At 49.8% G+C, this 16221-nt stretch overlaps 1 protein-coding gene and 1 non-coding gene across 2 annotated transcripts; one reads left to right on the plus strand and one right to left on the minus strand.

Annotated features, from left to right (window-relative positions):
- Window positions 1-971: 971 nt before the first annotated feature.
- Window positions 972-1090, minus strand: LOC114684657. The gene has a single exon (XR_003733395.1). It is a non-coding gene; the product is annotated as a 5S ribosomal RNA (ribosomal RNA).
- A 5410-nt stretch (window positions 1091-6500) lies between these two features.
- LOC114684655 (interferon lambda-2) lies at window positions 6501-9202 on the plus strand. The gene is made up of 5 exons (XM_028859190.2): window positions 6501-7020; window positions 7211-7288; window positions 8573-8716; window positions 8815-8901; window positions 8985-9202. The coding sequence occupies exons 1-5, from the start codon at window positions 6847-6849 to the stop codon at window positions 9081-9083; spliced, it is 582 nt and encodes a 193-aa protein (XP_028715023.1). The 5' UTR covers window positions 6501-6846; the 3' UTR covers window positions 9084-9202.
- Window positions 9203-16221: the final 7019 nt, after the last annotated feature.

Genomic DNA, 16221 nt, shown 5'->3' on the forward strand with positions numbered 1-16221 from the left:
AGCTTGGCTCCAGTCTCCTCCTGGGTTTCTCTTTCAGATCCGGTCTTCTGTCCGTCATCCTCTAGCCCCGCCCACCAGGCATCTCCCCACTCCCTCCCTAACTCACCCCGCCCTGCGATTACGTCAGCAGAATGGTCTCCTGGCCGCTCCCTGGGGAACTCTGAAGACGGAGGGACAGAGGACACGGGCGACAGTCCCACGGGCGTGACTGGTGCAGTGCCCTACCCCATCTCCAGGTCCAACTGTTCTGAACCCAGAGAGTGATGGAGGCCTGCCTGCAGCACGGACCCGGCCTCAGAAATACTGACTCAGAGAACGTGCCTGCAGGACAAGATCCCAGGTGATCCATGCGATGAGAATCGCTGCGGCGGCGAGAGGAAATGGTTAAAACCCATGCTCCTGGCAAGGAAGGATGAACCTGTGCCATTTGCAGGAAAAATGCATGGGACTGGAAAGCCTCGTGTCAAGCGAATTAAACCAGACTCAGAAAGGCAAATATCACGAATTTCTCCCTCATGCAGAATCTACATTTAGCAGCGTATGTAGCAAAGCCATAAAAGCACAAGGGGAATTACTTGGAACAGGAAAGAGAACAGTGGGGGGCGTGAGGGGGGGAAAGAGAGTCATAACCGCCTGGAACTCCAGCCCCAATGGAGCGACGCCCTCTTCTGGTAGGCCTGAGGACCTGCACACATGTGCAGAGACACGCCCCCCCCCCCATAATTAAAATTAAAAGCAAGGGGCTGGAGAGATGACTTAGCAGCTAAGAACACTTGTTGCACTTCCAAGGACCTGGGTCCAGTACCCAGCACCCACGTGGCAGCTCACAGCCCTTGGTAACTCCAGTTCCAGAGGCTTGGAGGTCTCTGATCTCTCGGGACACTGAATGTATATGTTACACAGACATGTGGCAGGTAAAACACCCATACACATAAAATTAAAAAAAATCAAAAGTATCATTTTTTTTTCTAAGCCTACAGCACCCGGTATTCCCAGGCGGTCTCCCATCCAAGTACTAACCAGGCCTGACCCTGCTTAGCTTCCGAGATCAGACGAGATCGGGCGCGTTCAGGGTGGTATGGCCGTAGACAAAAGTATCATTTTTAATTATAAAATAAAACAAAAATGACACATGTAATGATGTCATAATGAAACCCATTATTCTGTGCACTAACTATAAAAACGTTATCAAAGAGGAAAAGCCTTCCTCCCCAAAGAGTGGTCCATCCTCTGGTGAGTGTCGGGAGTGTCTCTTGTTGGGCACAGTGCCATGAGTCTGTAGCCCCAGCCACTCAGGTGGAGCCGACGGATAGCTTGAGCCCGGGAGTTTGATGAGATCTGACAGCTGGGCAACACAGCAAGAACTCAAAATAAAGAGAAAGGGGAAAAAGCCGGCAAGATGGTTCAGGATCCTGCCACCAACCTACCAACCTGAGTTCAAATCTGAGAACCACATGGTGGAAGGAGAGAACTGACCGACCCTCGCCACGCCCCCCCCCCCTACGTAATTTTAAAAAGAAAGAGACACAGAGGTATGAAATCTGACTTGTCTGTAGCATCCTATTTCCTCCAGCCGTGTGTGAGAGAGCATCTTCCTTCAAGATCAACAGCGTTTATTCCTGTCCTTATTAGTCATCCCACTGGTCTCCTAGTGGGAGCTCAACACAGCTTTTCGTTTGCATTTTCACTAATGGTTTCCATGTTGGCTTCTGTGTGTTTCTCTTCCTCCACTAACTATCTGTTTATCTGCTCTTGTCTTCTACCCATTTCCTATTGGCTTGCTTGTTGTTGGCATTTCGTGTTGCTCTTTTGGATGAGTTTTGTTTTGATACAGAGTTTTGCTATGTAGCCCAGGCTAACCGCAAACTCACAATCTTCCTCTTTCTTCAGCTTCCCTCGGGCTGGTGGTACAGGCATGTGCTCAGCTTGTAGAACAGGTTATTTTGTTTCATTTTTTAATTCTTGTGTGTGTACATGTTGCGTGGTGTGCACGTGTGTGTTCAAGTGTACGTACAACTACATGCAGAAGCCAGAGGTTGACATAGGGTGACTTCCTCAATCACTTTCCACCTAACTTTTTTTTTCTTTCTTCAAGACAGGAGGATCTCACTATATATCTCTGTTTGTCCTGGAACCCACTCTGTAGACCAAGCTGGCCTAGAAGTCACAGAGATCCACCTGCCTCTGGGATTAAAGGGTGCATCACTATGCCCAGTCTCCACCTAACTTTTTACAAAGTTCTCCCTTTCTCTCTCCCCTCCCCCCAGATTTATTTTTATGTGTATGTGCCTGCTTGAGTTCATGGGCACCACTTGTGTGCAGGAGCCCAAGGAAGCCTGAGGAGGGCATCAGATCCTCTAGAATTGGACTTACAGACAGTGTGAGCCACCACGTGGGTGCTGGGAACCCAACCCAGGTCCTCTGCTGGAGCGGTCCATGCTGCAAACCCCTGAGCCGTCTCTCCAATCCTCCACCTAGCTTTTTGAAACTGGGTCTCTCACCAAGCCTGGAGCTCAGCGATCTGGCTAGGCTGGCTGCCCAGCAAGCTTCTGGATCCTCCTGTCTCTGCCTCCCCACTGATGAGATTCCAGGCTCCTGCCGCTGTGCCAGGCTCCTGCCGCTTAGGCCGGTGCGGGGTCCTAATTCATGATCTCACACTTGCACAGCAAGCACCTTGTCTACTAAGCCATCTCTCAAGCCCCCTGGATCAGTTTCGAGAGGAGAGGGCAGGGATGTAGCCAGGTGTGGGGCCACATGCTTGTATTCTCAGTACTGGAGCAGCTAAGGCAAGAGAATTCTGAGTTCAAGGCTCAAGGCTAGTCCAGGCTACATAAGAAGGCACTGTCTCGGGCTGGAGAGACGGCTCAGAGGTGAAGAGCACTGGCAGTTCTTCCAGAGGTCCTGAGTTCAACTCCCAGCAACCACATGGTAGCTCACAACCATCTATAACGAGATCTGGTGCCCTCTTCTGGCCTGCAGGCATACACTTGGGCAGGATACTGCATGCATAATAAATAAATAAATAAATAAATAAATAAATAAATAAATAAATAAATCTTTAAAAAAAAAAGGCACTGTCTCAAAAAAAAAAAAAAAAAACACACATTGCACAGCCTCAGTACAGATACAGATTGTCTCTTTCTAGTCCATAGCTGGATCCAGTGGTGGCACAGGCCTATAATCCCAGCATTCAGAAGGCTGAGGCAAGAGGATTACTCACAAAGCCAAGGCTAGCCTGGGGTGCATGGTTCTGTAGTCTGGGGTATAGCATGAGACAAAACAAACAAACAAACAAAAAAAAAAAAAAAAGGCAAAACCCAGAAGCTGTGGTGCATGCTTTTAGTCTCAGCACTCGGGAGGCAGAGATAGGCAGATCTCTGTGAGTCTGAGGCCAACCTGGTCTACAGAGTGAGTTCAAGGACAGCCAGGCTGCACAATGAGACCCTGACTCAGTTAAACAAAACAAAACAATCCCACAACACTCCTCAGTGGGTTGGCTCTGTGGGTGTGGAGTTTATCCACATGGAGAGCGACTGTGCCGTCCTGGAGGGGACAGAGACACACCGCTCCATCGTGTAGGGAAGTAGACCATACAGACGCAGGCGTGACCTGCGGCCCCATGACATCATAGTCCTCCTGAATTTGCATGTGTGAGCTTGAGTTCTCTCCAAAGCCTAGGGGACAGGAACACAGGTGTGAGATGTGGGGGATGCCCGCCCCCAAAAGTGGGTGGAGAACTGGAACACAGAAAAAAAACAGTGACTTACCAGAGTCAAGGGGACCTCTAGGGAGGTTGCTGGGGGGGGGGGACACACTTAGGTGGAGCTGCCCATAGGTAGTACAGGGACACAGCTTTTGTGAGTCCTCACCCATGCTGGCGTGGGTTTTTCTGTGATGCAGCTGCAGGGGGGGGGGGGGAGTCCCTCAGAATCCTGTGAGTAACTCCCAAACAACTCTGGTTCCCCAAGCTGGACTTACGGGATCCTTCGTTGGTCTGTTATTGCTCCCTCCATCTGGGGTGAACAGAAGCAGACTCCTCATGAAGTCGTGCAGCAGGCACAGGCTGGAGTAGTGGGAGAGACTTACTTGCCCACCCCAGTGAGCACCCTAAATTCTACATCTTATGTCATTCACTTCTCTCACCCCGTTCCCAGCCCTGAGATAGTTAGGGCACTTGGATGATGCAGAAATCATCTCCCTCTTGAAACTGACAGAGAAGCTGTATGTTTAAATTGCATTTATTTTTTATTAAATTATATTTATTTATTGTGTTCATTTTTGGTGGAGGTGGAATGTCAGAAGAAAATTGCAGGAGTCTTTCCTTCCACCATGTGGGTTCTGGGTTTTGAGCTTGAGTGGTCAGCCTTGGCTGCAAGCACTTGCAGCCATGGAGCCAGCCCGCCAACCTGAAAGCTGTAACATTTAATTTCTGGCTCGGTCCCTGGGTGGGGATTGCTCCTGAAGAAAGTACTAATGGTACTTCCGCTTCCGGTCTGCTCTGCATCCACACAGTAGAGAGACGTGGAGGAGCAGCGAGATCTGGGCACATGGGTGGGAAGCTGTCACTGTGTGGGGACTGCCCACCCTTTCCACGAGTGAGTGCAAAAGTGTGCCCATGGGATGTGGTGGGAGGGTACCAGCTGGTGTGCCGCAGAGGACTCTAAAAACTCTCCCACACAGAGGACAGGTGTGGGCCTTACGGAACGGGGAACTGGAGGCAACCTAAATGCCCGTCTCTGGGCGAGTGGGTAAGTACAGGCGCTGTGGGCACACTGTCACAGTTACAGACGGGGAACTGGATGTCCGCAGCTGTGTGGGGAGATCTCAGCCATGTAGCGTCAAGTTTTAATTTTTTTTTCAAAGTTAGTGGATTTATAGCACAATCTCATTTGTGTAAATTGGAAACGCATAGACACACCAAGTCACAAATTAAAACAGTGCCTCTTGGCAGTTGTATATCAGGCCCGCTGAAGTGGGTGTCTGGGAGGCGGACTGGTGGGGGCGGGGATGGGGGAGTCTTTTATGCGCCAATTGTGGCTCTGTGTTGCGATCTGAGAAGGATGATTAACAACCTCAGGACTGAGGACTGAGAAGAAATGAAGAAATCAAAACTGCAGGCACATCACAGCAATTGCTTACTGGTTATGCGGCTCTGATGACTCCAGGGGTGACCAGAAACAGCAGAGCCCCAAACCCTTCCCCAGCTTGCCCTAGGAAGTGCCTTTGTCCCCAGCAAGCCGGGACCTCCCTTCCTGTTCCATGTTACCCAACAGTCAGAAAGGAGACACCTTGACTGTTGAGGCTGTGTGTGTGTGTGTGTGTGTGTGTGTGTGTGTGTGTGTGTGTGTGTGTGTGTATAAGCTGTTACCAGGTGTCTTCCTCAGTCGCTCTTCAAACTGTTTTATTTTGGGGGTCTCTCACTGAACCTGGAGCTTACCCACGGGTTAGACTGGCTCCCAGCACACTCGGGGAGCCTTCGTCTGCCTCCCGCAGTACAGCGATGGCAGACATGCAGTGTTGCACGGCTTTTAACACATGTCCTGGAGATCAAACTCAGGGCCGATGCTTGTAAGACAAGCCATTTTACCAATCCTCGGCCATCTTGCTCTAGAGCCGTGTCTGGTCCCGAACAACGCTCTTGCTTCCCTCTCCGGGGTGCCGGGAGTGCCGGGGTTAAAAGCACCTACCACCACACCCAGCTCCAGCTCTGTCCAGGCTCTTACCCTATCTCTCAGCAGCATGCACGGGGGTGGGGGGTGGGGGGTGAAACAGAATTCAGTTCACGCCCTAGGCTGTTATTGACCAGTGGAGGGACCCCAAGGCAGTCATCAGAAAAGAGGGGCAACCATTATACAGGTCAGGGTTCTTCCGAGAAGCAGAATCCCAGGCCGCACAGGCGTGTACCCCTCAACAACATGCAGCCAGCCATGGACCACCGTACTCAGTGAGAGAATGTGGAGAGTTTCTGGTTTTGTTTTTGTCTTTAAGATTTATTTATTTTTATTTTATGTATATGAGTGTTTGTCTGCGTGTATGCATTTGTACCACATCTGTGCCTCAGAGACCAGAAGAGGGCATCAGGGACCCTGGAACTGGAATCACAGACACTTGTGAGCTGCCACGTGGACAACCCAGGTCCTCTGCAGACCAGCAAGTGCTCTCACCCACTGCCGTCTCTGCAGCCCGAGAATGTGGAGTTCTGACATCCAAGAGCGCTCAACTCCAGATCTTCCTCCGTCAAAGCCCTGACTCTACAGGAAACTCCTCCCCCCTCACACAGCCCACTGACTCACAGGCCTGCCTTTTCCCCAAACACCCTCAAATACCCAGAAACGAAGCCTTTCCAGCTACCTGGCTACCTTCAAGCACGAGGCGGACGACACCCAAAAATAATCTACACAATCACAATAGCAATTACTCATTCGTGGGGATTTAATGAGACACCCTCCTCAGGCAGGGAGTCTGTTCCACACACGCCCACCCTCCACTGTGACCTTGAACCTTCTGCCCTGTTCCCACCACTGCTCCCTCCCTTCAGTGTAGTCTAAACTGGGGAGCCCTGGCCTTCTGTGTCCTGAAAGAGATGGTATTGCAGACTCCGGACACTGGATTCTGTTTCTCTTTCCTTCCTGGAACAACATCACACACCTGGCCACGCCCACACCTGCTCACCGACCTGGCTCAGGAATTGGCTCCACCTCCTGGTGCCTCTTATGGGTGCATTTTCGTTTCCCTTCTTCTTCCCCCCACCCCACCCTCTGCTTTGGACACATCATCAAGGATAGCACGTGTAGCCTGCCTTAAAAAGCAGAGCCATGCAGCTCAGGAGACACTTGGGACTTGAGCATGGCTACACTGTGGCGGTTGCTGAGTCTGGTGACCGTGGTGCTGGGCTTGGCCACAGCTGCTTCTGTCCCTCCTTCCAAGCCCACTCCAGCCAGAACAGGCTGTCACATTGGCATTTTCCAGTCTGTGTCACCATGGGAGCTAGGCGTCTTCAAGAAAGCCAAGGATGCTTTGGTGTGTCGCTGTTACCATAATGGGCTACCCTACAGCTTTCCTACTGGGATGAAGATGGTAGCCTGCCACTGTGGGCTAACCTCTAACCTTCTGCTGCAGGCTAGGCTTGAGCCAGGCCAAGTTTCACTCTTGCTGCTGTGAAGTAGGCCCCATCTCTCCTGTGTGGGCTAACCTGTGCCTTTCTCTTCAGGAAGAATTGCTGCTTCAGAAGGATGTCCGGTGTAGCACCAACCCCTTTCCCAGTAGCTGGAAACTGGGCCAGCTGCAGGTGAGTTGGAAGCCAGGAGAGGATTACCCGCTTGCCCTATCCCTCCTTCCTAAAGCTGCTCCTTTGCCTGTCCCCAAGCCCTGTGTCCCGAAAGGGCCTCTGTCCCTTCTGTGCTTACCTAGCTCCTTTAGGTCAGTCTCTTTTGGGGGGGAGGGGAACACGAGGCTGGACTCCGTCTTGAGGTTCTGGAGACCCTCGGCCTCAGCCTCCTGACCATGCTGGGATAGACACATGATACCACACCTGGCTCATCTTTCTCGCCCTTTCTCTCCCAGCCTGCCTGCCACCCATGCCCCTGCCCCGCCCCCTGTCTGCTCTCTCTTCACTTACCTCATTTCCCCTCACACAGTCTCTCCCCTCTGTCCCTCATCTCTTAAAATGATCCTCTCCCAGCCTGTGCTCCTCTCCATCCTCCATCCTCCATCCTCCCCTGCAGCCTCCTCCTCCTCCATCTCCTCTACTCACTTCTGTTCCCTGCTCCCCTGCTCCGTGCTCCTCTCCATCCTCCATGGAGCCTCCTCCTGCAGCCTCCTCCTCCATCTTCTCTACCTCCCTCCTGTCCCCTGCTCTGTGCTCCTCTCCATCCTCCATGGAGCCTCCTCCTCCATCTCCTCTACCTCCCTCCTGTCCCCTGCTCTGTGCTCCTCTCCATCCTCCATCTTCCCATACAGCTTCCTCCTCCATCTCCTCTACCTCCTTCCTGGTCCCTGCTCTATCAAACCTCCACGAGCCCAGAGCCTGCTTGTTGTTGCGATCTTGTTTGCCTCCTCACTTGTCTCCTCCCTTCCTTTTTCTCCTCACCTGGGTCTTCCTCGTCTGTACTCCTCCTGGAGCACTCCTGGCCTCGGGATCCCACATCCATCACCTGTGCCCTGCACCACCTCGTTCTGCATTGTATTCCTTACACAACCCAACTTACCTGTGCTTTTTGAGATTTGGGACAGGTGTGTATGTGGTATAGGGACTCAGTTCAAGTCTCACACAGGCTGTGTACGAGCTCCACCACTGAGCCACACCCCAGCCCCTCACTGGGGGATTCTAGGCAGGGGCTCTACCACTGAGCCACACCCCAGCCCTCCCTGGGGGATTCTAGGCAGGGGCTCTACCACTGAGCCACACCCCAGCCCCTCACTGGGGGATTCTAGGCAGGTGCTCTACCACTGAGCCGTATCCCATTCTATCAGTGAAGTTTCTGGTCAAGCACTCTGAGCCACACACCCAGTGGTTACCTCAGCCTTCTTGCCTGTTTCTCCCCCTTATGTGTTATTTCTCACCTATTCTCAGGTCCAGGAGCGCCCCAGGGCCTTGCAGGCTGAGCTGGCCCTGACACTGAAGGTCCTAGAGAACATGACTGACTCAGCCCTGGTCCCCATCCTGGACCAGCCTCTTCACACCCTGCGCCACATCCACTCACAGCTGCAGGCCTGTGTGAGTCCTGGGTCCCCGGCTCCTCCACATTGTCCCTCAGCCACCTGGGCTTCCCTGTGTCCCAGCAGCAGGCTCACAGTCCCCTCCTCTGTCCACAGACACAGCCTCAGCCCACGGCAGAGCCCAGGCCTGTGAGCGGCCGCCTCTCACGCTGGCTGCACAGACTCCAGGAGGCCCAGAGGAAGGTGAGTCTGGGGAGGGGACTGGGGTCTGCAGAGCCTGGGAGCCCTGAGTCCCGGCAGCCCCTGAGCCAGCCCTGTCCTTTCAGGAGACCCCCAGCTGCCTGGAGGCCTCTGTCACTTCCAACCTCTTCCGCCTGCTCACCCGGGACCTGAAGTGTGTGGCCAGCGGAGATCAGTGTGCCTGAGTACAGAGGCCATGCACCGAGTGTCCGAGACTCTGCACTCTACATTCGGCCCCACACCTACCTTAACTTATTTCCTCTCACCCTTTATTTATGAAGCTGCAACACAGGTTGTGTTTATTTTCATACTTTTATACAATATATGCAAATAAACAGTGAGGAGTTGGACTCTTCTGTGATGTGTGATCCTCGAGGGTGTGTTTCTGTGTGCCTGTGGGCATGTGACTAAGTGTGGATGTCGGTGTGGTGCAGAGGACATTCAAGACTGTGCATTTATGTGTTTGTCTTCTGTGATATGTATCCAAGGGACCACTTCTCCAAATGAGCAGCTAACCAAAGATGTGTCATTGGGTGGCTTATCCACATTCACATGTATTTATAAACATGCTTATAGTCTTTCTCTGGTCTGTATGTGCTGTGTAGCTCTCCTTTAAATAATGTCTCTGAGACAGATGGGGGTCTCTCTCATTCAGGTTGCTGTCTCCTATACCAAGGAAGCAGAAAAACCAACATGGGCAGGAGAGGTTATACACTAGTGAGAACTTTAGCTCTGATCCCCAGCACCCATGGAAAAAGAAAAAGAAAAGATAGAGTGAGCTTTGGAAGTGGACACAGGACAAGGATCCCTAGGGCTAGCTTTTCACCCAATCTAGCAATTGGTAAGCTTCAGATTTAGTTATAGACCTTGGCTCAAAAAATAAGGTGGAAAGTAATTGAGAAGAAACCCAACATGCACCTCAGGCCTCCATGAACAGGCGCATGTATATATACACAAGCAAGTACATACACACTAAAACGCTCAGACTGGGGGCTGGACAGATGGCTCAGCAGATAAGAGCACTGGCTGCTCTTGCAGAGGACCTAAATTGGGATCCCAGCACCCACATGGTGGCTCACAACCACCCATATATAATTCCAGTCCCAGGGATGTAATGCCCTCTTCTGGCTTCCATGGGCACTCTTGGTGTACATACATACATGCTGGCACTCATGTGTGTACATAATATAAAAATAAGTACATGTTTAAAAAAATATGGAGATCAATTCAAAAGTCAGCTGGTGTTGACCTTTGGCCTCCACATGCATATATAAGCTCATACACACACATGCAAAACACAGACACACATACATCTAAAGAAAGAAAACCCAACTCATATGGCACAAATAAAAAGGAGTTTGTCATCACATATAAGATCAAGTGTATTGCCAGGCAGTGGTGGGGCACACCTTTAATCCCAGCACTTGGGAGGCAGAGGCAGGAAGGTCTTTGTGAGTTTAAAGATCTACAGAGTGAGTTCCAGGACAGCCAAGGCTACACAGAGAAACCCTGTCTCAAAAAACAAACAAAAAATAAACCCCAAAACAAAACCAGTGTATTAGGCTCCACAAGATTGCTCGGCTCTAGAACTGTGGACACGAGCTTGCTATCCAGGAACCACACAGTACAAGGAAAGAACTCACCCTCCCACTCATCCTCTGGACTCCACACCCACCTTAGGGTGTGTAAGTTTTTGTTTTTGTTTTTGTTTTTTTGTTTGTTTGTTTGTTTTTTGGTTTTTCAAGACAGGGTTTCTCTGTGTAGCTTTGCGCCTTTCCTGGAACTCACTTGGTAGTCCAGGCTGGCCTTGAACTCACAGAGATCCGCCTGGCTCTGCCTCCCGAGTGCTGGGATTAAAGGCGTGCGCCACCACCGCCTGGCGCAGGGTCTGTAAGTTTTAAATTACTATTATCACTTTATGTGTGTGGGTGTTCTGCTGGCGTGTGTCTATGCTCCAGGTATATGCAGTGTACACAGAGGCCAGAAGAGAGCATCAGATCCCTAAAACTAGAGTTACAGATGGCTGTGAGCCAGCATATGGGTGCTGAGATTCAAAGCCAGGTCCTCTGGAAGAGAAGCTCTTAACCACTGAGCCATCTCTCCAGCCCCCAAATGTAATTATATAAACAAAAAAAAAACGTGTATTATTCTGAATGTGATGGTGGCACATTCCTGTAATCTCAGGACTGAGAAAGTAGAATCATGAGAATCAACAGTTCAAAGTCATCCTAGGCTATATATCTGGTTCAAAGCAGCATGGGTTACTTGATATCCTGTCTCAAAATCAAAAGCAACAATAAAAAAAACCAACAAACAAAGAAGACTCACACTCCAGGCTGGAGAGAAACCTCTGTCTCCAACCATCTGCCTCTAGAAAGATGATGCAGTTAGACCCAGAGCAGAGATACATTGAGGTGGGCAGGGCAATGTTCTATTAAACACAGAGCTTGCAACTTTGTGTTTGTCTCACAAGACTGCTATCTCGTGGGTCTTTCATCATGCACTGCTTAAATCTCTGTGTTTGTGAGTGTGTGTTCATGTGCATATAGGTAGGTTTGTGTGAGTGTACCTGGAGGACAAAGGTGCACTCAGCTGTCACCCCTCAATAACTGTCCACCTCGTTTAGTTTCACTTTTATTTTTTAGCTATTGTCCTGCAGCTTGTCAATTAGGTTCTGCTAGCTGTACAGGGAGCCCCAGAGAGCCTCCTATTTCTGCATCCCTGGCCCTGGGTCACAAGCACATGTCACCTGACTTCCCCCAGATCCCAAATGGGTTCTGGAGACTCGAACTCAGGTCCTCATACTTGTGAGGCCAGCACTTTACCACCCAAGCCAGCCATCTCTCCAGCCTCAAGAGTGTATTGCTTCTATCATCAAAATATGGTAATGCATAAGTTTGAAGCCAGCCAGAACTATACAGTGAAACTCAGAGATGAGAGAGAGAGAGAGAGAGAATATGCTTTGGTGCTAGTTGATAAAAATCACTGTGGGTTGCCGGGCGGTGGTGGCGCATGCCTTTAATCCCAGCACTGGGAGGCAGAGCCAGGCGGATCTCTGTGAGTTCAAGGCCAGCCTGGGCTACCAAGTGAGTCCCAGGAAAGGCGCAAAGCTACACAGAGAAACCCTGTCTCGAAAAACCAAAAAAAAAAAATCACTGTGGGGTGTGGTGATGTGGGGAGTTGAGAGCTTGGGGTGCAGCTGGACAGATAACCCAGCTGTTAAGAGCCCTTGCTGTTCTTGCAGAAGACTCAAGTTCAGTTCCAGGACTCACATCAGGCAGCTCATAACTGCCTGGAATTGAATCTCCAGGGGATCCAACACCTCTGGCCTCATGTACTCATGTGCACAGCACCCCCACACACACACACACACTTAAAAATAAAAAGCTGGAGCCAAGTAGTTAGTGCACTCCTTTAATCCCAGCACTTGGGAGGCAGAGGCAGGTCAGTCTCTGAGTTCTAGGCCGGCCTGGTCTACATAGTGAGTTCCAGGACAGCCAGGGCTGTGTTGAAAGACTCTATCTCAAAAACAAAAACAACAAAAAGAAATAAAAATAGATAGATGGATGGATGAATGGATGGATGGATGGATAGACAGATTAGATAGATAGATAGATAGATAGATAGATAGATAGATAGATAGATGATGGATGAGTGGATATAGATGATGGATGGATAGATAGGTAGCTAGATGATGGATGGATAGATAGGTAGATAGATAGATGAAAGAAGGATGGGTGGATAGATAGGTACATAGATGATGGATGGGTAGATAGATGATAGATGGATAGATGATAGATAAAGAGCTGGTGAGATGGCTCATCGGGTAAAGGCATTTGATGACCTAAATTCAAACCCACAAGGTAGAGAGAATGAATAATGCAAATTGTCCTTTGTCTTCCACAAGCACCTCATGCATACACAATGAATGAATGAATGAATGAATGAATGAATGAGTAATGTCGTTTAAGAAAGAAAAGCCAAGTACAGCAGCTCATGCCTATAATCCCAGCACTTTGGAGTTAAAAAAAGAAGGATCAGGAATTTAAGGCCATCCTTGGCTACGTAAGACCTTGTCTAAAAACCTGGCATGGTAGTGGACACCTTTAATCCCAGCACTTTTGAGGCAGAAGCAGGTGGATTTCTGGTGTTGAGTTCAAGTCCAATCTGGTCCTTGTAGGAAATTCTAGGTCAGTCAGTTTTTTTGTTTGTTTGTTTGGTTTGGTTTTTTGAGACAGGGTTTCTCTGTGTAGCTTTGAGCCTTTCCTGGATCTCTCTCTGTAGACCAGGCTGGCCTCGAACTCACAAAGTCTGTCTGCCTTTGCCTCCCGAGTGCTGGGATTAAAGGTGTGTGCCACCACTGCCCGGCTGGGTCAGCCAGTTTTACATAGTGAGATGCTGGGGGCAAAAAGATGACAAGAAAAGCCAGCTAATACATTTTAAATATTTCAAACATTCTGTTATGGAGCTGGGGAGATAGTTTAATATATAAGAGCACTAGCTGCTCTTCCAGAGGTCCCAGGTTCAATTCCCACTACATATATGGCCGCTCACAACCATCTGTAACTCCAGTTCCTTTTCTGACCTCTCTGGCACCAAGCACAGACATGGTACACAGTTAGGCATGCAGGCAAAACACCCATACACATAACACAAAAAATAAAAAATCGATACATTCTGTCACATCATCTGGCTATATTTGGAGTCTAGGGGTTTGTCAAAGACTGTTTTCCATGTGCTTCCCTCTACCTTCCTCAGAATGACAGTTTTAAATCCTAAGCTTAGTGCTGCATGTTCACAAAATGGCTGCAGAAACTGGAAGTCTCATATCCTCATACCAATAAATAAAGCAGAAGGAGAGAACAAATGAAAGTCTTTATATATATATGAAGAAAAAAATTAGTCCAGGCTGACCTCAAACTTACTACGTAGCAAACAATGACAAACTTCTGATCTACCTGCTGCAGCTTCCTGAGAGCTGGGACCATAGGCATGTTCCACCAGGACTTTTGTTTGTTTGTTTGTTTTTCAAGACAGGGTTTCTCTGTGTAACAGCCCTTGATGTCCTGGAACTCTTTGTAGACCAGGCTGGCCTCAAACTCACAGAGATCTGCCTGCCTCTACCTCCAGAGTGCTGGGATTAAAGGTATGCGCCAGCACCACTCAGCTTTCAACCTTTATTTCTGAGACAGGGTCTTGCTATATCATCAGGTGGCCTGGAATTTGAGATCCTCCCACCTCTGTCTCCCAAATGCTGGATTGAGGGCTTGTGCCACCGTGCCTAGCAGTTTATTCATTGCTAAAGCCCTACACTGGGCCAGGCATATGGCACATGCTCAGTAAAGCTTTATCAGTCCATGAGTTGCAGGGTACAGAGCTACATATTATGACCCTGCTTCTTACAGGAGTGATGACCTTTCGCGAGTGTCCCGTGTAGTGCCTTGGGTTCGATGCTATACTCACTCACATATTAGGCAGGATGTGTGAGCACAGGGCCCAGTTGGTGGGGGCACTCTGCACCTCGGTATCATCGTCAGTGACAGGGATCCTGGGCCACTGGGTGAGGCATCCACCTGGCCTGGAATTCTCCGGAGCTGCTGTCCTTGCTGCCTCCCACCCTCTCTGCCCAGACCAGCTTCCTCCCTCTGGCTCCGTTTCTATTTCTGTCTTGCTTTCCTCCTCCCCAGGCCTCAGGGGGCCCCTGGCTGGCTTGAAGCCTTCTTCCTTTTTCCCCAGGATTAGGAAGGAGTTTTCATGGCAAGGTATCTGCAAGGACCGAGATGCCCAGATCCCCTACCCTATCCCAAACCACCATTGCCTCCCCAGGTAAGTCCTCAGTTCTTAGAAAGCCCCTCCTCCATCCCCCCACTGCTACCAGCAGACCCTGCCCCACTTACCATCCATCAAGCTCACACGGGTAAGCACAGAGTTCTACCCCCTTAATATCTGGCTTTGGAGACCCAAGCTCAGCTAGGGTCACTGGAGCCATTCCCCAGCCTCCAGACACAGCTCCAGAGGCAAACTGCCAATTACTCTTTTCTTTATGGGAAGCAGGCCAGGGTGGAGCCCTCTGACAAGAGACTTCCTTTCCCTATGGCTCTGACCTCTGTCTGTAAAATAGGACCATGGATATCTGTCCTTCACAATGTGGGCAGCCAAGAGGGGCAGAAACTGCCCAGCTGAAAGGGCTTCAAGTTGAGGGTGGGTCCAAAGTTGGCCCACCTGCCTTTTACTATTACTGATGTTCGCAGGTTTGAGAGTGTCTGGCTGTGTTACCCAGACTGGCCTCAAAGCCCTGGGCTCAAGCAATCACCCTTCCCTAGCCTCCTGAGTAGCTGGGAGGCCAGCTGTATCATCTTGCCCAAATCCACGTGCCTTTTTATTTTTTACTTATTTTGCTGGCAAAAACAAAAAACAAAACAAAACAAAAACTCAGGATCTTATGTAGCCCATGCTGGTCTCAAACTCTACATGTAGATGATAGTCTTGAACTTTTTTTCTTTAAAAAAATATTGATATGGCTGGGCGGTGGTGGTGCATGCCTTTAATCCCAGCACTCGGGAGGCAGAGCCAGGCAGATCTCTGTGAGTTCAAGACCAGCCTGGTCTACAGAGTAAGTTCCAGGACAGGCACCAAAACTACACAGAGAAACCCTGTCTCAAAAATATATATTGATTTATGTGTGCATGCCTGTGCATCACACACATGCCCACAGAAGCCAGAAGAGGACATGGGATCCCCTGGAACTGGGGAGCTGCCATGTGGGTACTGGGAATCAAACCTGGGTTCTCCATAAGGTCAGCAAGTGCTCTTAACCACTGAGCCATCTCTTTTTGAACTTTAAAAAAAAAATTAATTTTATATATTTATTTTGTGGGGGGTGAGAATGTGCTACGCCATGTAGATCCCAGGGACCAAATTCAGATCGTCAGACTTGGTGGCAAGTATCTTTACTCACAGAGCCAACTTGCCAACCCAATCAGAAGTCTTGAACTTCTGATTCTCCTGCTTCTACTGCCCAAGATTATAGGCATGATCCCCGTGCCCAATTTCTACCCATGCTGTTAAGTCTGTTTTCCCAGGACACTTGCCCATAAACCTGGCACTCCAGAGGCTAAGGCCGGATAACTGAAAGTTCAAGGCCAGCCTGGGCTACATGAATCAAGATCTTGCCTCAAAAAAAGAAAAAGTGCTGGTTGTGATGTTGCAAGCATATTATCTCTGCACGCAGGAGGCAGAGACAGGAGGAGCACCACAAATCTGAAGCCAGTTTGAGATTGGACATGGTAATGCAGACCCACAGTCCCAGCATCTGATACAGGC

This window comes from Peromyscus leucopus, chromosome 1 (genome assembly GCF_004664715.2).
Source record: "Peromyscus leucopus breed LL Stock chromosome 1, UCI_PerLeu_2.1, whole genome shotgun sequence".
Lineage (NCBI taxonomy): Eukaryota > Metazoa > Chordata > Mammalia > Rodentia > Cricetidae > Peromyscus > Peromyscus leucopus.